Genomic DNA, 24628 nt, shown 5'->3' with positions numbered 1-24628 from the left:
ACTGTCCTTGCTACTTAGAATTATTAGTAGTAAGCAATCATGTAAATAGTTTCGAGATGGATCTTGTTAAGAGACTTTAGAGCTGTACGGTGAGATTAAGCTCTGCCCAAATGACAGATTAAAATGCTCCTTTCCTCAGGGAAAAAGGCTCATTACTGTGATATGCGTGTTAGTGGGGCTGTTCTATAAATGCCAACTGGTGACCGATCTCGAGACAAACTACGCAACTTCCACCCTGAACAACCCCCAACATCCCCAGAACTCGTTACGGGGTAGAAACTAAAAACCAAGTAGATTTGCTCAAGTCAAGCACGGAAACTAAGTCCTCAGCCAACCCAGTTATCTGGAAGTCCAAAACCCTAACGAACCCGCCCGCTCTTAACAAAAAAAGAGGGCTAAAGCCTGAAATCCAGGATTGCCTAATGGCGCACATATGCATAAAAACCTAACTGCTCGCAGTCTTAAAACAATTACGGATTTATACAGTGATGTGCTGAGTTCGTTGGGTGAAACCCACGAGGTCAGGGTCAAATCATACTGAGTATATTATTATTATTATGCTATGGTGTGCTATCGTGAATCTGGCTCTTGTCAAAATTATAAGAAATTAGTATATCCGCTCGCAGATTATTGGTTGTTGGATATACTAGTTAAGATGGCAGCTACGAAGATTGATCCTAAATCTAATCAATCTTCCTTAGATTAGGTGTGACAGTTACCAATTCACCCTGTGCCTAAAAAACACAATTACGGATTTACACCAACGCTACTCCACATAGGAGCACTTACACTAATTTTACTGCAATCAAAAAGCAAGGGCTTCCCATTCATCGTCTACGCGCCTGCACGCTCGTTAATTTCGAGATGGCGAAACGTTCCCTGTCCCGAATCTGGTTGTATTGACCCTCACCCCTTAAACCAGCAAGAAGATGAAACCGATTGAGAGCATAATGAAAAACACATAGCAGTGATGATCTATAGAAAACAGTGGGATTAATGGGGGGCATCCTTACCTCCAATTGACATCCCCATGATGGATTGTGTAAATTTACACTTGTTGCTCCTCTGATCACTCACTCTCGTCGAGCAAAAGACAATTACAATTGGAGACGGAAGGAGGGTCCAAGCAAAGCTTTACCAACTTGGTCGAGCGTCTTCCTTACGTGGGTCAAAGCGCATACAATACAATCCTCCTAAAGGGGCGGAGTGGACTGCCATGTAGGTTGGTTAATAATGCCCCTTTTTTAAAGAGTATATGTAGGTTGGTTAAAAATGCCCCTTTTTCAAAGAGTATATGTAGGTTGGTTAAAAATGCCCCTTTTTCAAAGAGTATACAAGACAACCCTCCAATAGGGTTGGAGCGGGTAAGGCAAAATGACTCTTTTTGCTATATAGGTTGGTAAAGTAGTTTCTTTTAATAACAATAAGTAAGTGGGTAGTAGCGCTGTTTTTACCTTTGGTTTTCAGATTTACATTAGTAAGTGGGTAGTAGCGTTGTTTTTACCTCTGCTTTTCCGATTTAGATTAGATTTTCAGTTTTTTTTTTTGAAAAAAATGGTAAAGTGACTCATTGTGCATATTCATTATAAGGATAAAAGATATGTCATTTATCATGTGAACAAATATTTTTAATATCAAAGATTTGGTAGTGAAATACTTTACATCATCATATGATTCTTATTCTTGTGATGATACTATATAGAGTATAAGAAGAAAAAAATTGCAACGATATTGACATCAAGGTTGTGTTAAGTGTTAAGATGTTTATGAATTCATAAAACAAAGTAAATTTTTTTTTTTTGCAAATAATTGGTAGATTTATTACTTATCATGTAGGAGGCTTAGGGTCTCCATATTCATGAACCTAACACTATTTCCCATAAACATGTTAAGTGAGTAAGCCAGGTTTTGACCCCAAGCAGGGCCTTAATATTAATTAGCAAATGTTTTTCGATGCAAGACATCCATCATTCGGCCTAGCCCAATGGGCTCTTAATAAAACAAAATTAATGAGTATGAAATTTAGGCATGACACAATTTGGAAGAAGTTTATTGATATAAGAATCTTAGAATTGACATCCATCATAAGTTAAATTGGCGTTGGATTATTAATTATGGTGAGGAGGAGGTCATAGTTATTTGCAAAGATTAATCATATAACTTTGGCCTCAAAAGAATATTGATGAGCATTTTTATCGAAGAAACTTGCATACCCTAACCCCCTACCATTGGTGGCCTTTATCCACCCTCCCGTCCAACCCTCTGCCTCGTCCCTAGATTCCTTACAACTACCCTCATGTCTTATCTTAAGATAAGTCCCTCCTATCCTTCACATCTAAACTCCATTAACCCTTCCCTCAAATTGATTCCCCAGTGGCATAGATGACTTAGAATCTAAGCTCATCATATGGTCAACCCCCATCAAAGTTCCCTCTCCTAACAACAAAAGAGATTGAACCCTCTACGCATCCTTCTATCTTGTCTTCCATCATTTCAACCACTCTACTCCCATCCTATCACCCTCTCACAAGATCATTGTTAGGCTTCCTCCTTACAAACTTCTTACATAGCCTCACTAAATGGGAGGACCCTCCACCTCAAGCTAGCTCTCCTCCTTTACATTCAACATCTACTCCTCCTCTCCTACAAAACTAAGGAAGAAACAAGTACAATGCATTAAGCAAGAGTTGGGAGACATGCACATTGATATACAAGATGACAAAGCCCAAGGGACATTCCTCCAATACTCTCATGAAGCTTTCAAATGGAGGTTTCATGTTGGAATAAAGATATTTAAGAAAGCCATGAAGGTTGGGCCACATGAAAATGGGAAAAAGATTGTGATTTCCCCCAAGTCTCACTTTGGTTCCATGGGTTTTCAAAGCTTCCTATTCATGAAACAGAAATATCAAAACTATATTTCGACAAAGGGGCAACATTTCTCTCATGCATAATGCATGTATTTGAGGGACTAACCATCAAACTTCGACCCAAACAAGGAATAGATAACAAATCTCCCAAACTTTCCACTGGAATTCTAGATGCCAAATATTTTTAGACATATAAGCAAATGATATTGAAACATTTATGAAAATCAATGGTCATAGCCTAGTCATTCAAATTCTAATGGTTACCAAGATTTGTGTTGAAATGGACCTACATGAGCGGCTTTTGAAAGGTATCAACATCAACTATGGGGGGGTTCTCTACTAGTTTAAACTTGACCTTGTCAATATCCCCTTTCATTATTAGTCCTACAAAGAAATCAAGCACCTTAGGGACTCCTAACCAAGAAGATGTTTCAAGTGGAAATCGATGCCCATCCACCTCTTCCACTATCTTAAAACAATTCCCCATCTTGGCAGATTTTTTATAGTTTTTCATGTCTCAAATTTCCAACATATTTTTAAGGCCCTAAATGGCGTATTTTGGCCCTGCAATGAATTATGGCGTGTTAATCCCTACATAATCCCCATGTAACCCTGAAACCCCTTATTAAGCCCTTGATATTGAGTGATTGCTTTTCTATTGTCATATTGTTATGCAGGTTCTAACCTCTCATAGTCCCATTTTATTATAATTGTATATATCCCTTCTTATATATACTAAGGAGACCTAGCCTTAGGATCACAAAATCTTGTCTTATACATTATATTTGTTATAAAAGGAAGTTCCCCCCTCGAAGAGGATTATAGTTATTGGTTTCTAAAGCCTAAGGTTCATAACATTTAGTATCAAAGCTCATGATCCTGTGGTTTTGTTGCTTCAAACAAGTCATCTTAGAATTTTTGTTATAACACTTTTTGCTAGGAGATTTCAAATAGTGAAACTTGGAACATATTGAGGGGAAATCTCAAGGAACATTTGGTTCAAATTTCAAATCTTGGCTACCTATATTTTTGGACATATGTTGTAAAGAAGTTAGAGTTCCTTAATGCTCATGAAATCAGTTTCAAACAGGTCAATTTGGAATTTCCATTGTAACTTTTTTAATGGGATGTTTCAGATGGTGAAACTTGGACCATATTAAGGAGAAATCATGGTGAAAATCTAGTTCAAATTTCAAATATTGGTCCAATATACTTTCAGACAGATTCTTGAGAAATTTAGGGTTCATAAATGCTCCTGAAATCAATTTCAAACAAGTTTGTTTAGCACTTTTGCTATAATTTTTTTCTAGGAGGTTTTAGATAGTGAATCTTGGACTATATCGAGGAGAAATATAAAGGAACATCTAGTTTGAATATTAGAGTTTGGTTTACTATACTTTCACATTTATACTATGTGGAAGTTAGGGTTTGTGAAGGATTCTAATATCAATTTTAAACATGTCAACTTGGTATTTTTGCTATAACTTCTTTTCTAGGATTTTTTGGACTATGAAATCTTTAGGGATCTCAGGAGACATATAGAAGCACCTCAAGTACAAATTTCATAATTATATTTGAAGAATTGGATGTGTGACACATTATGCAAGTTTGCTCGCGAGAAAAGGCCAAAAACTAGTAAATTATGGGAAAGTTACTATAACTTCAACTTATCATATCTGTGGAACTAAAAATAAATAAAAATCATATTATTGCAGACCAAATTTTTGGATTCAAGAGGGCTAAAATCTAAGAGATAAATTAAGAAAATTTTCAATATTTTAGATATTCTCCAAATTAACATTTTAGAGGTATGTAACTTACAAGTGACTTTATTTTTATTAGAAGATCCAATTTTCTATTGGTGACTGAGAATTGTAATAAAGAGGAGTACTATTATTATTTTTCAACTTGCCTCCAAAGAAATCTACTATGCCAATTAAACCTCTTGAAGGCTCATCCTATACTCATGAAGAAAGTGAAGAATTAGGATTTAGGTTTTCCCAATTGAAGAAGAAAGTCAATGAAATGGCTAGTAGTATGTTGAAAAAGGTGGATTTATTAGGTGATGAAGAAAAACGTAGAAGAGAAATTATGGATGAAATGGAAAAGAATATGAATAAAAATAAGGAAGAAATACAAAAATCCATGAATTTTATGGAAAAGATTCTCTTGAAGGGGCTTCCTAAAAGGGATATTGAGATCAAAGGAAGTCATGGAAACAAGGACAACCATTGTACTAAAACTCAATCACCTATGAAGGGAGACTTAGCTTGTCAAGGATGGCTTAGAAAAGAGCCCCTCCCCTAATATCCCACATGAATTGCATAATAAGTTTTAATTGATTTTTTTCATTTGAAGGATGGAGAAGACGGAGGCTAGGGTTTGGGTGCAGGAGCAGGGGTCTGAGCCATGCCCAGCTAGGTCGAGGGCTTAAGGCTCTGCAGGCTAGAGCTCAGAGACAAGTGAAAGGGATGTTTTAGTACGTAGAAGGATAGCGTGTAAATTATCGAGGAAGGTGGTAAGGAAAAACCTTGACGAGGCCAGCTGGGAAGCAACAGCGTGGCAACCTTTTGGAAAAACGTATATACCCTTCACTGTGCAAAAGATTGGTCTAGATGTTGGGGGTCAATGTGCTGGCGATTTTTCCGGATTGCTCGAAGTTTTTTACTTCATTCGTAGGCAAGATCAGACTGGTAGCGGTTCTTAGGTTTTGTGAGCAGCAGGCCTTTAACCATGGTTAAATATAGAGAAGTAGTCGACCTGGACCCAAAACCGGAGGATATTTTATCAGTTTGGGGGAAAGATTTAACCGCCCAAAATATTGAATGGTTTCTAGGGGCAGCTGGCAGTTAGGAAATCGAAAAATTCCCTCTGGGAGGGTCATGGAGCAGTAAGTCATCCAAGGGTTTGCTGGAGGAAAGCCTGGTTCTAGCTGGTCTAAACAATCAAGAAGAAAAGGGTTTTCAGGTGTTGGGCTCGCAGGAGAAGGGTGACCATCATGCAAGAATCCCCTAGCCATCTCAAGCGGGTAAGGGTAAACCCTATTCACCATATCCCTCTTTGTTCGGGGGGCTCGAAGACATAGTGAATTTTGGGTCATTTCAAGGGTATAGACTAGGTGTAGGACTTAAATCTGATCTGGTGGTGGGCGAGGCTGAAAGATCACTGGCAGTCACTAGGGCCATCGTCGCAAAAGGATTGGTAAGCCCTAGTCGAGTTACAGGGTCAGTTGGATTTAGAATCGAAGAAATCCCGGGACCTCATAAGGACACTCCTGGATCTGAAAGTGAGAAACATAAAGAGGTTGATAGTCCTTCTGAAGGGCTAAATAAAGATTCTGAAAAAGGCCCAGGAAGTGGGGTTTCAATTGCTGTCAGAAGCCCTACCTTGGACAAGGCAGTGCATGAATAGCAAGAGGAAGCGATCAAGAATGCCTCGAATGGCCAAGATAGGGAGGACATTGGTGAGAAAAGGAAGACAGGGGAGAAAAGGAAAAAGCAAAAGCTTATTAAAAAGAAAGATTTTGAGGCAAATTTAGTCCTAGGAAAGGATGTGCAGATAGAAGAAGCTTTAGAAATGGCGGAATGTACTCTAGTAGGGAGAGCAAGAGGCGAGAAATGCTCTGCTCAGTTTATACAAACTTGGGGTGAACAGCAGTGGCAGACCACCCCAGCCAAAAGTTTTAAGGCCTCGGTCCTAGCAAAAGGATAGTTTATGATTAAATTTGAAGATAAGGAAGCGGCGGACTGGGTAATGGGAAGGAACTGGGCCTTTGACATTCATCCGGTGCTATTCAAACGATGGACTCCGCTCTTCGATGCGTTGCGCGAAAAGACTGATGTGTTCCCAGTATGGGTTCGGGCACCTGGGCTGCCCCCTTTCCTTTGGGTGGATTCCGTGTTCAAATCCATAGGGAACTTTCTTGTCACCTACCTGGAAACGGATATGTCCTTTACTCAAAACCAGAACAAAGCTATGGCGCGGATATTGGTCAGTTTAAACCCAAGAGGAGGACTCGCGGAAAGCATTAAGATTCAGTATAAAGACTATGTTTTTTAGCATCCATTGGACTATGAACATCTTCCCTTCAGATGTCATAGGTGTCACGCTTACGGTCATATGGCTAGGGATTTTCTGATAGGAAAGCGCCGCAGAAGAAATCCGAAAGTCGAACAGAAAGAGGAAGAAGCAGAGCCGGAAAAGACTCGCGAGACAGAGGAGGTCCAAGAAATAGCATCAATGGAAGTGGATATTAACCAGGAGGGGAGGACTATGGGGCAGGCTCCAAAAGAGTCCAATGACAGCGAGAACGCGGTTGGGAACCTTCTTGAGAAAGGGAACCTGGTCCAAGAGTCAATCAAAGAACCAGCTGCCGCCAGCAAAGGAGAATTAAAGGGTATGCAACTAGTCTCAAGTACTCCATCTTTATCTCATTCAGAAATGAAAGATGCATGTTTGACTTCTAGTTCTCATATCAATAACTGTATTCTCGATGAACAAATCCATGTAGTTAACATTACAACCGCTATCCCTTCAACAAACCTGAACTGTGAAGATGATCCTCCTAAGGTTGATAAAAATGTCATCCCCTCTTTTGCTTGTCACTATAATTTACGATCCCTTGATAAAAAGTCGGCAAATTTTGAATCAGTCGGAGGCTTAGTTTTATCCTCTCCTCAGAGTTTTAAAAGGAAGGCTAGGGGTAGAAGGTCCAATTTGTCAAGAGCACAAGTGAAAGCGAAGTTTGATGTGGCTGACGGAAAACAAATGTCTATCCATGGGGCGCTTAGAGCAGTGAATCCCAGTGAAAATGTAATAAAATGATTTGTTTATCCTCGAATTGCAAGGGTTTAGCCAGTAAACCCAAAAAACTGGCTCTCAAGGACTTGGTAATGAGTTCAAGTCCTGACATCCTGTTACTGCAAGAAACTCTAGGTACGAGTTTAGATATGGCCCTAAGCTCCTTGCTACCGAGTTGGCAATTTTTTGCAACAGATTCCGTAGGCCACTCGGGGGGTTTAGCCATTGGTTTCAGGGTAGGGAAACTGAAAATCGTCAGTCTATGGGGAATGTCTGATGTGATGGGGATGGAGTTTCAGTCTCCTGATTTCGAATTTCCCCTGATGATCTAAAACATATACGGGCCTTGTCAAGGGAGAGTAAGTTTCTGGAATGATCTCCTGTCAAAATCAGTATTGAAAAACCAAAATTTGATTATAGGAGGAGACTTAAATTTTTCCATGGGGAATGCCGAGGCCTAGGGACCTTCGGCTAGAGAGGACCCGCTATCAGATTTCTTTTTGAATACTCTCAGTTCTCATAATCTGATCGATGTAAACCTTATCAAGTTAAAACCCACATGGAGAAATAGAAGAACAGGGGATGCTAAAGTCGCAAAAAGGTTGGACTGCTTTCTGCTATGTGAAGAACTGACCTCCAGAATTCCAATGTTTAGACAATGGGTGGGAGAGGGGGGAAATTCGGACCATTTCCCTATTTTCCTAGAGATCTCCAAGCCTCCTCTCAAACCTGTAGCTCCATTTAAATTCAACGCTTCTTGGTTACAAGAGGATTCCTACAACAAGCTTTTCAGAGAGACCTGGAGATCCCCAGGTAGGAACCCTCCAGAAGATAGATGCTTTCTTTTCATGGAGAACTTAAAAAGACTTAAGAAAGCAACGGTTGAATGGGCGAAGACCAGAAAGCAAAAACAGAACGAGAAACTAACCCAAATTGATGTGGAACTCCGGGAGCTGGAAAGTACTAAGTCGGATGGATATGCAACACAGGAATCCAAGGACAGAATTTTGCTACTCGAAAGCCAAAGGAATCAAATTTTACTGGATAGAGAGGAGGAATTGAGGCTGAAGAGTAGGGTGATTTGGCAAAAGGCCGGGGACGAAAATACAAGATTCTTCCATAACTATGCAAAAGGGAGGAAAAACTCAAACATTATATGGAAGCTAAAAAATGCTGAGGGCAGGGAGGTCAATACGTTTGAGTCGCTCTCGATTCTAGGGAGAAATCATTTTCAAAATCTGTATGCTAATCAAGGAGACATAACTATAGCAGAAGTAATCAGAACTGCCCAATGTTTTCCCCGTTATGTAGAGGAGGATGAAGTGGAAGATTTAATGAGAGAAGTCTCAAAGGAGGAAGTTGAAGGCATTATAAAATCGATGGCCAAAGAGAAGAGCCCAGGCCCGGACTAGTGGACCATATAACTCTTTCAACATTTCTTTGAACAAATTGGTGCAGAACTAACATAGGTGGTTGAAGAGTCCAAGAGAAAAGGAGAGGTTTATCAGCCCTTCAATTCAACCTTCATCGCGCTTATTCCTAAGAAGGAAGTTATGGAGACCTTTGAAGATTTCAGACCAATATCTCTTTGTAACTGTATTTACAAAATTATTGCCAAAGTGATAGCTGTCCGACTAAAGCCGATCCTGTCAAGATGCATTTCTAATGAACAATTTGGGTTTTTGGACGGCTGTCAGATCCACGAAGCTATAGGAGTGGCGCAGGAAACAATTCATAGTGTCAAGCAGATGAATAGGAAAGGAGCAGCAATTAAAATTGACTTGTCTAAGGCCTATGATAGAATCAGCTGGACATATCTAAGGTTGCGCCTTACTCACCTAGGCTTTAAAACGGACTTCATCAGCTGGATAATGGGATGTATCACTAGTGTCAGTTTTGTGGTTCTCATAAATGGTGTAGCCTCCACTTTTTTCAAAGGGAAAAGAGGGCTAAGGCAAGGCTGCCCCCTTTCGCCCTTGCTTTTCCTATTGGTTGCAGAACGTCTGAGTCAACTAATCCAGAAAGCTAAAAGGGACGGCTGTGTAACAGGTTTGGAAGTTGTTGTTAACTGTTTCATTTCCCACCTTCTTTTTGTAGATGACATCTTATTTTTTACTAATGGAAACATGAATGAAATCAAGGAACTCAAAACCATTCTTGATCTTTTTATGAAAGCGACATGGATGCAAATAAATTACAGAAAATCCCAATTAATTCTAGAAGGTTTTAACAGGCACGAGAAGAGCCAGATTTCTTCAATTCTTCCTTTTGATATGTACAATCTGGAAGATCCCTTCAAGTACCTGGTTTTTTGGTTGAAACCCAATGCATACAAGAAACAGGATTGGAACTGGTTTCTTGCTAAAATAGAAGCCAGAATCTCGCACTGGAGCTTCAAGTGGCTCTCAAGAGCAGGTAGATTGACCTTGATCAAATCCGTGTTATTAGCCATGCTGGTGTATTGGGCAGCTTTGACATGGGTTCCAAAAGGGATCCTGGAAAAGATAAGAAGGATTTGTTGTAGATTTCTATGGGCAGGCTCAAAAGAGGACTTTGTGCTACCTTGGGTCGCATGGGAGAAAGTGGCAAGGCCAAAAGATTGGGGAGGATGGGGAATTAAGAATCTCTCTTATTTCAGTCTCTCTCTGGCTGCCAAGTCCGGGTGGAGAATCATCAAGAATGAAAACCTGTGGACGAGAGTGGTGAAGCGAAAGTATATAGACCCTGTCCCTTTAGAAGAATGGATTAGGAACCCAATCAAAAAAGGCAGGAATGTCTCGGTGGTGTGGAAAGCTACTGTAGAGGCTTTCAAGGTGATAGAACAAGGTCTGGCATGGAAAATTGGCAACGGAGAAAACCTAAGGATAGGAAAAGATCCCTGGGTTGGATGCAATGAAAATTTCACTCTCTCCCCGGGCCTGATCAGACATCTCGAATCCAAAGGCATCCTTTACTTAAACCAGGTAGAGAAAATCGGTTCTTCCACAATCTGGGGTCAAGCATGGAAATCTGGAGAAGAGCTAGATCTTAGACCCAACTGGTGGCAAGAGTGGAAGGTCTACACCCAAGAATTGTCCAGATAAAATGTAAGGCTGAATGGCAGACAAGATCAACTAGTATGGGCTCACGCAGAAACTGGATCTTACACTCCAAAATTCGGGTATAAATTCTTAATGTCAAAAAAACGATGGGAAGAACCAGAGTGGTGGGCAAAGAATCTATGGAAACTCAAATGCCCAACAAAAGCCAGATTATTCTTTTGGTGCATTCTTAAAAGGAAAGTTCCCACTTGGGACATACTGCAAGCCAGATATAAGCAAGGACCAGGGAGATGCCCTCTGTGCAAATCTGATTCTGAAACAATAAAACATCTGTTTTAAGATTGCCCAACTGTTAAAAAAGTGTGGGTGGAGGTTGGGAACCTCATCCAAAAACAGGTTGTCTGGGAAGGGGAAAATCTTCCAGAAGCTTGGAACGCTTGGTGGCGACAGCATCCAGGAGGGAACCTACGGAATCTGCCACCCATCATCTGCTGGGGATCTGGATTGCAAGGAATAGATGCATATTTTTGGATAAAGAGACCCCTGTTGAGTCAATCGGGATACAATGTACATCTATCTATTCAAATATACCTGAATCTGAGAAGGAAAGAAATCCCAGACAGATAAGAGAGGAACAAATCAAAGAAGGAATTCCATGGGCCTTCTTTGATGGGGCTTCTCAGAACAACAAAGCAGGAGCAGGGTTGATTATCCATCTAAATAAGAATCAGAGCTTCAGTGGGTCTAGGAAATGGCACAAATAACTTTGCAGAAATGTCCGCCTTAAAAGCTTCAGTGGGTCTAGGAAATGGCACAAATAACTTTGCAGAAATGTCTGCCTTAAAGCTGCTTCTTTGCTGGCTCATTCACAGGAACATCTTCACAGTTCAGATGTTTGGGGACTCTTTAAATGTGATAAATTGGGTTAATGGTCAAAATAGATGTCAAAATTAGATGTGGAGACCTTTATTAGAAGAAATTCTGAATTTAAAGCTTTCTTTTAATGTGTTTTCTCTATGTCATATATACAAGGAACGAAACTCTTCAGCAGACAATCTTTCTAAGGAAGGTTTGCAGCAGGATTTGGGCAGCTGGAGAATAGCAGAGGAAGACAATGGGCTGATTCAAGTGTCGGATCAGCCTCCTCATTCCTAGTTTTTTTCCTGTTTAGTGCATCCACAGCTGTGTATCTTATCAGACTAAAACTGTTATTGGTTAAATGTTTTTTTTTGTACTTTCATTTCATATCTATCTCCTGTTTGGGTTGTTTTCCTCTATGAGGAGACCCGGGAATAGATATGTGACTGGGACCTCTTGATGGCACTACTTTTTTGGACTGTTATCAGTAGCTTTTTTGCTGGAATGTGAGTTGAAAATCGAGGCTCAAGTTCTCAGAAGGTTTTTAAATGCTTTTGTGTGACAGAAAAGGCAACTCCTGAGCTACAGAAGCTCTATGATCTTTCATACAACAATCAGAATTCCCAGGCATATACAATGTAACTTTTTATTTTCTCTATAAAAAGTTCACTTTTTTCTTTGAAAAAAAAAATCAATCACCTATGTGAAATATTTTATCACAATTGGACAACACATATATTAACTCGTAGATTTATAATCATGAATTTATAGTCCAAGATCTACATCATCAAGGTTCAAGTAAATGTCAGGGGACAACTACATTCTGAAGATCGATATGAGGAACTTTGATAACAATGATCTTGTGACATGGATATTTCAAATGGAGCAATAAATTGGTCTACACCATGTGGCAATCTTACAAAAGGTAAATATTGCATCTATGTTTTTAGAACAAAAACAACATGTATGGTATCAATGGCTTTGTGAAAGGAAAAAGGATGTAGTTATATCTTGGTCCATTTTTACAAAGGAATTGATAGCACATTTTGGGGATATTAAGAGCAATTCATTATTTAGTCAATTAGTAAATCTTGGACAACAAGTTCACATCACGGAACACATTCAACAATTCCAAAAGTTGAGTTTTAGGGTAAAGAATATTTCTAAGAATAATTTGCTAGTCTTATTTATAGGAACTTTAAATGAAAGCATCCAATAAAAGGTGTGTCTCTTTGAACGTAAATCTCTAGAGCATGCTTTCAGTTTGGAAAGGAAGGTTGAAATAATAATATGGCCACTAGAAAATTGGTCACTAATAACTATAGATAAAATCATGCTCCCTCTCCTAAACTAACTAGGTTGACTCCTCAACGAATTGATGAAATAAGAGAAAGGGGATTATGTTTCAACTATGACAGCAAGTATAGGGGCCTAAATTGAGTGAGAATAAATTATTCTACACACTCTCTATATATGAAGAAGATCAAGAAGTGGAACTATCACAAGATATAAAACTTGAAGAGACTACTCCAACAAGCTCTCGTCATGCATTGGTCAATATTAATACCTCTCAAACCCTTGAGATAGAAGGATATATTAAAAAGAAAGGGTAACAATATTGATTAATTCAAGTAGTACCCATAACTTCATCAATTATAAACTTGGAAAAACTTCTTAATGTTTTGTAATTCAAACACCAAAAATTAAAGTACCGATTGCTAGTGGAGGTACCATAAATTGTTCAATGAAGTGCCACAATATTAAGCTAAATATGGGGGAATATTTGTTGGATAATCTCATGATTGCAATCCAAATGGGTGATGTTGGTGTTGTATTAGGGGCCTAATGGTTGCAATCATTGCGAATAGTGGCCCTTAATTTTCAAGATATTTTCATAATATTTTAACAATGGCCCTTAATTTTCAATATTTTCTCATAGTTTTTTCCTTAGAAGAAAACGAAATTGAGTTTAGAGGTATCCAAGGGAAACCTAGTAAAGTGATAAGCCCTAATAGAATGGTAAAATTTCTTAAAAGGGGACACTAAGGCGTATTGTACAATTGTGTTCATTAGATGCTCAAAATCTATATCCTTTGCTCCAATGGATCTCCATAAAGTTATCAACAATAATTATAAGGTATTTAGAGAGATGCCTAAGGGTCTTCCACCTACTTGAGATCATGGCCATGTTATTCATTTGCAACCTGGAAGCATACCATCTAACATTAGGCCTTATAGGTACCCACATGCAAAGAAGAGTGAGATTGAGCATGTGGTTCAAAAAATGTTAGATGTTGGCATCATTTAACCTAGTTATAACACTTTCTCTTCACTATTAGTGATGGTTGTCAAAAAGGATGGTTCATGGCACATATGTCCAAATTACATATATCTCAACAAAATAACAATCAATGATAATTTTCTTATTCGTGTCAATGATGAATTATTAGATGAATTGCATGGACCAATTTCCTTTACTAAGTTGGATCTTCGTTTTGGATATCATCAAATCATAACGAGGCAATGACACATTCCCAAAACAACCTTTAGAACAAATAAGGGTCATTGTGTGTTTTTTGTTATGCCATTTGGACTGACAAATGCACCTTCAACATTTCAAAGCTTAATGAATTATATTATCAAACCTGTTGACGGTGCTAGAAATTTGTCAACCAAGGGTTTCCCTTATGAAAAGTCCCAATTAGACTCTGCACCATTTGGTGTAGGATCCCTTTCAAAAATAAGGCCCAAATACCATATGTTCTCAAAGATTTGTCTTGGCTACAATGTTCAGCATAAGAGAGTAATGCACAGGTACTTTAGATGAATAAGTGAGTATGCCATATGGAATGTTCAAATGCAAAATGTATCAAGGTTCTTCTACCAAAAGGGGAGAGAGAAGTGAGCCTTTAAAAGACAAGTAATAGTACTAATCTAGTAAAGACACACGAGCATATACATATGAATGAATCGTTGGACAAATAGTGAAATAGTTCACATAGAAGTAATGATTGTTAAAACACATACAACACATCTTCAATGAGATAAGTACCAAAGCCACCACAATAGTTCAATTTCTTTTTTACATAAGAAAACAACATACATCACAAACATTCAAAGAATAGTCTTGTAATATTTATGACATACGCGTGAAAGTGTGTTGGCTCAATGAGCTTATAAATTAAGCAAAAGTTCCAAGATACATCAAGATAATGAACACCACTAGCCCCAATAGTGGAGCATTAAAGCAACCACTTGCTTCTCTAAAAGACCTAATTTCCTTTCTAATTCCAAGTAAGAGGAGCCAAGGTGAAAAGTCCTTTGCATGAGCTATGAGGGTGTATATATAACAAATGGGGTGACCATTCCCCTTCCTTGTGACTCTCAGACTACCCTCATGGTTTTTTTACTTCTCTATGAGTCTTTGACTCCTTCATGACTTTTCACATTTTATGGATGAATCTTGGACTTCCACTTTACATTACATTTCTCCAATGTTGAATTTACATAATCCACAAATGATGTGGCAAATGACGACTCATGACATGACATGGCAATGTCAAGCCATTCTTTGTTGATGCTTTTTTGTGTCTCCTAAAAGATGGAACATGTTCTTCTTCTTCCTCCTCCATAAAACTTTAAGGTAGGGAGTCTTCAATGTGATCTTGATTTCCAGCTACTCTCACAATTTGGTGTCCCTTTGTCTTTCTTGATTGATCCACTTGTCTTTACAACTACAAAGGTGTCTTCTAGCAGGGTCTCCTTCTTCATCTCCTTCATCATCATCATCATGTCATAACATGATAAAGTCCACTCATGACAAGACAACATCAATTCGATAAACCCATAGTCTAACATGCTTCTTGACAACCATTGACTTAGCTGGAACTGGGTGATAGGATGGGAGATAAGCTTAGGAATTGTGCATTTGAGTAGCTTAGGAGGTGAGGGGCTAGGACTAAGCCTTGAAACTACTTAGTGCACAATTTGGGTAGGTCAAAGCTAGTCATCTACGTAGTTGAGGGGCTCAAGAGGTTAGGCTAAGGGCTTGAGGCTAGAAGATGCCCACTGCATAGTTCAAGGAGGATAGAGGCTAAGGGATTGTGAATTTCAAGAGCTCAAGCTGGAGGCTTGTTGCTTGAGACTGCACAGTGCATAGAGGAGATTAACTGAAGGCAGAGACTACGCAGTTCTGGAGCTCACAGGTCAAGACTGAGCACTGAGACTGCACAATGCACAGTTATGGAAGGCAGGGACTACACATTGCACAATTCGAAGAGGCAAGGTATGGGCTTGAGGGTTGATACTACGCAATGCACACTTTAGGAAGGTTGAGTGAAGCAAGGTTTCTCAGTAGGGAAGTTTTCCAGATTTGGCTAAGTGTGGGATCAACAAGACTAAAGTGAACCAAGACAAAACCCGAGCATGATCACACACTTAGAACAATCGACAACACAATACTGATCACTCAAAACACATGAATAACATGCTTCCCTCAATGTGATAACATTTTGACGACCTTCTCCAAGTGCGACACTAAAGGTACACTTTGCAACGACAATGACGACACTTGTGCATTGATGCTTGAAACTTTGGGAATGAGCATGATACATGTTTTCATGATAAGAATTACTCATTAACACCAAGGTTAGTCACTGAAACAAAGTAAAACTAGATATGTATGATGCGTGATGTTTTCCATGCTAAAAGACGACACTTGCGACAACAAGAGGAAAGTGAAAATGACACTTGTGAAATGTGAATGACATTGAAAGAAACACATGGAAAAATGGAGATAACATGAAAATGACACTTATTAAAGTGAAAACAAGCAAAAGAAAAGGTGAGTGAAAGCGATATTTGGAAAAAAAGCACCGAAATAAGAGAATAATCACAACCAAAAGTGAGAGATTATTGATGAAAGTGTGCACTGATTATCGACACAGGTTGAACATTGCACAAGCATTGTCTTGATAGACTTGTGTTATGCTTGTTCAAGCTTGAATAAAAGAACACGCTAATTAACTTGATGTAGACTGAGCATGTGTGAGCAGGTCACTTTGACACTTATCAACCGAACATAAAGTTACTATGGAATGAACAATTGCAAGATCCACAGTAGGCTACAAAATTCAAGTGTAGGCCAAATTTTGGAGGGTGTTTATTGTAGCAACAACATTTGGTGACACACTAGTAGAACTCTAGCTTCTCTGCCTTTCTCCGTGCATATTACTATGGTTTCCCCACTTAATCCGATTATAAATATAGTCCCCTTCATCTCTTTCTCGGTTAAACACAATCATAAATCCAACTATATCGCAATGTTTCAAATAAGGAGAAGGGTAATGTTATTCATGAGTTTGAGATATTCATAATATAGTTTTTCATATTTGGTGTTGCTCCACTAACAGTGGGCTCAGATAGTACCCCGACAAAGTCACTTCAAGAATGCAAACATTGCTCTGCTGCCAGCAAGCCTGGACAGTACCTCGATGGAGTTGCTTTCTTCACCTCTTTGTGCATGAATCCTTTCTCTTATTTCACCCTTTATTTATTTATTTTTATATAGGATTGTGCATAGACATTTATTCATTTCATGGGGCGGAAGAGGGATCCTGACTTATTGAGAGCAAAAGAGGTTGTTGCTTCAAAGAAGCACACACACACACACACACACAGATATATATATATATAAAACCTCTAATATTTGTTTGCTCGTTTAGATTTTCCCCTTGCCCTTCTCTACTTGATTGGATCAACGTGGAAAACACCGAAACATAAATAACCGAGCACAAAAATTAGGTTCTTAAAATAGATGTGGGTATCATGGTTTCACATAAAGCTCTCCTTACGCAAGGATCATATTTTCCATTAAAACATCATCGACCAAAAGGTATGAACCAACACGAAGAATAAGGACTAAAGGTTATCCAAATGTTGTAGTGTCACAAGACCCTCTTTTATTTTTCCACATTGTCTTTCGAGCCAAAGGGAACATCCTTCATGTGAAGTCTTATTAAATAAACCATGAAAGAAGAGATAAGACACAACAAGACAACAAAATGAAAAGGACAAAGCAAATGGAGGCTAACTTAAAACAGGATGCAAGACAAAAGTGAGAAAACATAAGAAAGAGTACATAAAGTGAGTTCAGGATGAGAGTGCAAAAGATACTGGTATGCAACTAGACCTACTCCTAATCTAACCAACTATAAGGTCAATGTCAAGTGTATTGAAATTTCCAATGTAACCACAATAACTGCTCACGACCTGCATAGACAAAGATACAAGTGATTAAAATAGATTTACAACAATGTGCAACGGAAAAGATAAGCGCTTGAATAAATTTAACAACAAATTGAAGGTCTTTCCTATTAGCAAAAAGATATGCCATAGCCACTACTTCTAACCAGCTCACATTCTTACCTTTTCAATGAAAACCATAATTACACAAACCTCAAAAGTTTCTTGCGAATGTATCTTCATTTGCACTGCCCTCCTTAGTGAGCATGAGAAAAGATTGAAACTTGTTATTTGTAATGGATCTTTCCAGGTAGGATTGCTCCAACCATTCAGCGATTGTGTTATGAAATTTGAAACAATCCTCTTAAGAACCTTGAAAACTTTGAAAAGATGAATTTTCAATTAAAAGTGTTGGATCAAGATGAGAATCTTGTATGGGAAAATGAAACTAGTCATATTCAGAAGGCTTGTCAAGATAGTAAGGTCCTGACATAACCATCGGTGAATGTTGAAGTGCTTCAATTTCTCGAGAAGTCTCTAAATAGAAAGATGATAAACCATTGAGATCAAAGGATATATGAAAACTATAATCGAATAGGCTGGTAATAAAATGTTAAGTTGAATTAAAATCATCAAGATCAGAATTATGATCAGAAAGACTGATCAAAGATGTAGAAATTATGACTGTAGATTAACCTGATAATGCAATATAGCTAAAACAAAATATTTTAATCTACTTCTATAATCAAACTTGCTGAAACTTAATAGATTTGAGCAAGATCAAGCGAAACACATATAACCAGAAGAAGAATCAATACACATGAAACACAGAAGAATACTCTGGGGAAAGCCTCAGCTAAAAAGCCTGCTATCTGTATTATCATACAAGTGGAAATATATCAAGATTACACAAAGCTTTAGCTCTCGCAGCTAGCCAGCTCTCAGTACAATCCCTCACTAATGCTTACAGACAAAATAGATTGCTCATATGCCTTCTCCAAGCTCCTATTTCCTTGCACAGTTTCTCTTGGGTGATCCAGTTGTCACCAAGTGTGACATTGATCACTCACACTAATCTTACACCCCGTAAAACTATGAAAATCTCAAGGAATAAATTCCTTCTGCATGCATGAGTTTAGTTTATAGGAAAACTAATGCAACTGATAGTACATTGTCCCTGTCTTTAATCTCAACTGGGTCTTTCTCAGAATAGACATGCATGAGTTATTGATGAGAGAATCTTTAATTATCTGGAGTACACTAGTTGGATGCATGCATGCATTAACTAACTGAACTCACAATTAGTTCCTCAAACAGTTTGGAACTAATTTAGCTGGAATTAACTCGATTAACTAAGCTAACTAATTACAAATCAAATACAACTCAATCTTATCTCCTTAATCAAGGGATAAACTCCTTAATTTAAGGGATAAATATTGCATGACTTCACAAAGACTTCTAGCTTGAATTTCTCCAACTAATTAACTCGAGATGAGTTATTAATTGTTTTCCAAGTAGCTGGTGAAACTAAATTCAAATTTTAATTCTCAATTTTAATTCAAGGACAAATTAAAATTGGAATATTCTTGTTGCTGCATTTCAACACTCCCTCTCAACAATAAAGGGATTATCTACCACCCCAATCGTGTCTCTATGGAACTTGAATTTACACTTTGACAACGCCTTTGTCAAAATGTCAGCATCTTGCTTCTTTGTCGAAATATGCTCTGAGATGATGATACTGGATGTCAATGTGCTTGGACCTATCATGAAATACCAGATTCTCATAGAGTTTGATACAACTATGATTATCACAATAGATCACAGTTGGATCCATCCTCTGATCAAACAAACCAACTAGAATTTTCTGCATCCAGGTGGCGTCACATGCTGCCTGACTTGTAGCCATGTATTCAGTCTCTGCTGAGCTGAGTGTAACTGACCTCTATTTCCTTCTGTACCAAGAAACTGCAGCTGACCCAAGGTTGAAAATTCCTCCTAATGTGCTCTTCTGATCTGATGGACTCCCTGCCCAATCTGCATTAGTGAAGCCCTGTAACTTCACTCCCTCTGTCCGTTTGTACCATAATCCATACTGAGATGTGCCTATGAGGTATCTCAAAACATGCTTAGCTACCTTCCAAAACATCTTGGTAGGTTGAACCATCACTTGACTCAATTGGTTCACCGCGTAGCACAAATCTGGTCGTGTATTCACTAAATACATTAGTGAACCCACAAGTTGCCTATACACAGTAGCCTTTACTACTTCACCTGAAGTAGCATCCTCCTTCCTCTAGTTACTTGCCAGAGGAGTCTGCATGGGCTTGCACTTCTCCATGTGGAATCTCCTGAGTATCTCGTTGGCATACTTGCCCTGAGACACAAACAACTCCCCATCCTTCTGCCACACTTCCATGCCAAGGAAGTAGTGAATGAGACCCATGTCTTTCATCTTGAATTCTCTTGTAAGGTCCTCCTTGCAAGACATGATCAACTAATCATCACCTGTTAATATGAGATCATCAATATAAAGAACAATGATCAACGACTTACCTTTCACAATGATGTGGTATAGGTTTGCATCTACTTCACTTTTTGTGAAGCCCAACCAAGTGAAGTAGTTATCGATCCCGATGTACCAAGCACGAGGTGCTTGCTTCAGCCCATACAAATCTCTCTTGAGTCGGCACACATGCGACTCATGATCGAAGGTCTCAAATCCTTCTGTCTGCTCTATGTACACCTCTTCCTCAATCTTTCCATTGAGGAATGCAGTCTTCACATCCATATGATGGATCTTTCAACCCATCTGTGCTAATAGTGCCAACATTGATCTGATAGATGAGTACCTTGCAACAGGAGCAAAAGTCTCATCATAGTCGATCCCCTCGACCTCTGAAAAGCCACGGGCAACAAATCTTGCCTTATGCTTTTCCACACTACCATCAGCAGCTTGCTTTACCCTGTAAATCCAACGGGAACTCGCAACTGACTTGTTCTCCGGTCTTGGAACCATGTCCCAAACACTGTTCCGAACTATGGAGTCATACTCCTCCACCATAGCATCAACCCAAATTGGCTGTTGCACTGCTTCCTCAAAGGAATATGGCTCGATCTCAACACATTCCCCAACAAGGGCCATGTATCCAATGTACCTCTCAGGTGACCTCCTCTGTCTACGCTGAGAAGATGGTTCTCCCACATTCTCTCTTGCATCCAACAATAATCTATCAGCTTCTCTTGTGTGCTTTTGTCCATCTCTGGAGGACTCTGCTTGAGTGGATGTCTCCACTCCTGAAACCTCTGCATGCGGTTGCTCCGCATCAGTATGAGGCTCCTCCTTCTTAGGAACCAACATTTCCTCCATAGCCTGTAGTTGGAGCTCCCTCTCAAGGGAAACTCGCATGGCCTTCTGCTCATCAAACTTGAGATCTCTGTGAACCACGGTCTTCCGACTGGTAGGCAAGGACACCCGATAGTTATGAGATGTATCAGTGTACCCCACAAGTATCCCAAACTGTGCTGTCGGCTCAAGTTTCTTTTGTGCATCCTTGGTCACATGGCAATATACCGATGAGCCAAAGATCCTGAAGTGACCCACTTCTAGTCTCTTACTGGAGAAATCTTCCTCTGGTTTCTTCATCCAAAGTATGTGATGCGGGCTTCTATTCTGCAAATAGACCATTGTGTTACATGCCTCAGCCCACAAGTGAAGTGGTAGGCCTTGGTCATGCAACATTGCCCGTGCTGCCCCTACAATCATTCTGTTCTTCCTCTCGGCCACCCCATTCTGTTGGGGGTTATGGGGTGTCGTCAACTCCCATTTAATTCCTTTCGGTGCACAAAGGTCCTTAAACTCTTGAGAGACATACTCTCCACTGTTGTCACTTCTCAAGGCCTTGATCTTCTTCCCAAATTTTTTCTCAGCCAAAGCTTTGAACTCTCAAAACTTTGACAAGGTTTGGTCCTTCTTCTGCATGAAATAAATCTAGCATTTACGAGAAAAATCATTAATGAAAATCACATAATACCTTTTCTTCACTGTGGATGCCATCGAGAATGGTCCACACACATCAGTATGAACTCGCTCTAAGATTTCTTATGCTCAACTGTGTCAATCATGAAAGGAAGACTTTGTGTACTTTCCCAATGTACAACCTTTGCATGTGTCAACTTGCTCAAGTTTACCTTTGGGAAGTCTAGTAGATATTTGTTGCATTATCTTCAAGGCCCCATGATGCAAATGGCCCAACTGCCTATGCCATAACTCACCAATGTCTTGGCTTTGCACCAATTCTGATTTCGAACTCAATGATACACAATCATCCACCTCTAGTTAATAGAGATTCTTCACTCGAATCCCAATCCTCTTGGTATGACCCGTGGCTATGTGTCTTAGGAACGCATTTCCTTTATTGAAGACAACATCATAGCTTTTGTCCTCCAACATCGTGACTGATACCAAGTTCTTCTTCAGTCTAGGTACATACTTCACATCTGTCAAGGTGAGTGGAGATCCATGCTCCCTCTAAAAAGCAACTGTGCCCACTCTTGAAACATTGTACTTTTCATCGTCACCCATCTCTATGGGCATATTGAGGTCATTCTCCTCCAAGGTACTGAATAAACTTTTATCGTCGGTCATGTGGAATGAGGCTCCATTGTCAAGATACCAAACAAAACCCACCATCGATGAAACCATGCATGTGATGAGGGTAAAATCCAGTTCGAACTGAGAGGCTAATCCCTCACCTTCCGATCCTTTCGAGGATCCCTTCTTGGACTTCTTCAATGGGAAATTAGTTGCATAATGTCCCCTCTCGTGACAATTAAAGCATCTCACTTTAGACTTGTCAACCTTCTTCCCTCCATGAGAAGAATTCGATTTGGAATGGGAAGCCTTCCCTTTCTCTTTCCTTGCCTTACTTGTTAAGGCCAGATTTTCTTCATCATCATTCTTAGATGAAGAACCATCTCTTGTGCTCCTCCTAATCTCCTCCTACATCAGATCTGACCATAGTCGTTCCCAATCCGGCAGTTTCTCCCTTCCATTCACAGAGTCTTGGTAGCTATTCCAGCTCTTTAGAAGGCCGAGGAGAGCGAGGCTCACCATATCATCATCGGCATTAGTTATTCCCACACTACTAAGCTCATCTCTGCAGGTGGTGAGCTTGTTTAGGTATGTGGAAATAGTATCGCCCTTCTCCATCTTGATTCTTCGAAGCTTATCTTTGAGCACCAATTTCCTTTGGTCGCTACTATTCTGGTAGAGGTCCTTCAATGTCTTCCACATTGAAAATGGAGTATCCTTCCCCTGGAGACTAGAGACAATATGGTCTCGAACTCCCTCCAAGATGATCCATCTCGCCTTCGCCACACACTTCTTCCATTCAGCCAACTCTTGTGCATTAGTTGAAGCTGGCTTTGGATTCTTGATCAATGAATTCCTTCAAGCCGTTGTCTTCTAATACAGCCTCCATGCGATCTTTCCATGCTATGTAACTCGAGCTACCATCTAAGGCATACTCGAGTCTCAAGCCATTGAACGCCCCGATAACCTTTGCTATGATACCATGTAGAAATTTTGACCGTAGATTAACTTGATAATGCAATATAACTAAAGCAAAATACTTTAATCTACTTCTACAATCAAACTTGCAGAAGCTTAATAGATTTGAGCAAGATCAAGTGGAACAAATATAACCAGAAGAAGAATCAATACACATGAAACACAGAAGAATACTCTAGGCAAAGCCTCAACTAAAAACCCCGTTATCTGTATTATCATACAAGTGGAAGTATATTAGGATTACACAAAGCTTTAGCTCTCATAGCTAGCTAGCTCTCAGTACAATCCCTCACTGATGCTCACAAAAAAAATAGACTGCTCATATGCCTTCTCCTATGCTCTCCAAGCTCCTATTTCCTTGCACAGTTTCTCTTGGGTGATCAAGTTGTCACCAAGTGTGACACTGATCACTCACACTGATCTTACACCCTGTAAAACTATGCAAATCTCAAGGAATAAATTCCTTCTGCATGAGTTTTTTTTTATAGGAAAACTCATGCAACTAATAGTACATGGTCCCTATCTTTAATATCAACTGGGTCTTTCTCAGAATAGACATGCATGAGTTATTGATGAGAGAATCTTCAGTTATCTGGAGTACACTAGTTGGATGCATGCGTGCATTAACTGACTGAACTCACAATTAGTTCCTCAAACATTTTGGAACTAATTTAACAGGACATAACTCCGTTAACTAAGCTAACTAATTACAACTCAAATACAACTCAATCTTATCTCATTAATCAAGGGATAATCTCCTCAATTTAACGTATAATTTTTGCATGACTTCACAAATAATTCTAGCTTGAATTTCTCCAACTAATTAACTCAAGATGAATTAATTAATTATTTTCCAAGCAGCTGGTGAGACTAAATTCGAATTTTAATTCAAGGACAAATTAAACTTGGAATATTCTTGTTGCCACATTTCAACAAAAGCATATGATTCTTGATTATAAGACAACAAGGGTAGGTCAGTATGAACAATTTCGCAAATTCTCTGAATACTAGAATCATCTTCCTCACATGCTGAATGTAACAAACCATTTTTTTATAACTGGTTACACATTGCACTAGCATCATAATCATCGAAAGATGTGACGAGGAATGCCAATACAACAAACACATGAAACTAGTTAGGATACAATGAGTGAAGAAGAATTTGATTCGCCAAATAACTCGTGCATTCGCTATCACTTAAGAGGATTTCAGGTGCGATGAAGAAAAAAATTAGCAATATAACA

At 39.2% G+C, this 24628-nt stretch overlaps 1 protein-coding gene across 3 annotated transcripts in view; it reads right to left on the bottom strand.

Annotated features, from left to right (window-relative positions):
* The window catches only part of LOC149191853 (Vacuolar protein sorting 55 (VPS55) family protein), a 194957-nt gene extending 193744 nt beyond the window's left edge, over window positions 1-1213 (bottom strand). The window contains exon 1 of one of the 3 annotated variants that reach the window (XM_089404391.1): window positions 1014-1213. In XM_089404391.1, the coding sequence (XP_089260517.1) occupies window positions 1014-1032 (19 nt within the window). In that variant the 5' untranslated portion in view covers window positions 1033-1213. Of the gene's footprint in view, window positions 1-789; window positions 974-1013 lie in introns of those variants that run through there. The other 2 variants (XM_089404393.1, XM_089404392.1) reach the window with 2 other exon arrangements.
* Window positions 1214-24628: the final 23415 nt, after the last annotated feature.

The sequence above is a fragment of the Pinus tabuliformis genome, chromosome 2_2 (assembly GCF_031772625.1).
Source record: "Pinus tabuliformis cultivar Carrire ecotype Pingquan chromosome 2_2, CPIR1, whole genome shotgun sequence".
Classification (NCBI taxonomy): Eukaryota; Viridiplantae; Streptophyta; class Pinopsida; order Pinales; family Pinaceae; genus Pinus; species Pinus tabuliformis.
This window is presented reverse-complemented; position numbering and strand designations above follow the sequence as displayed.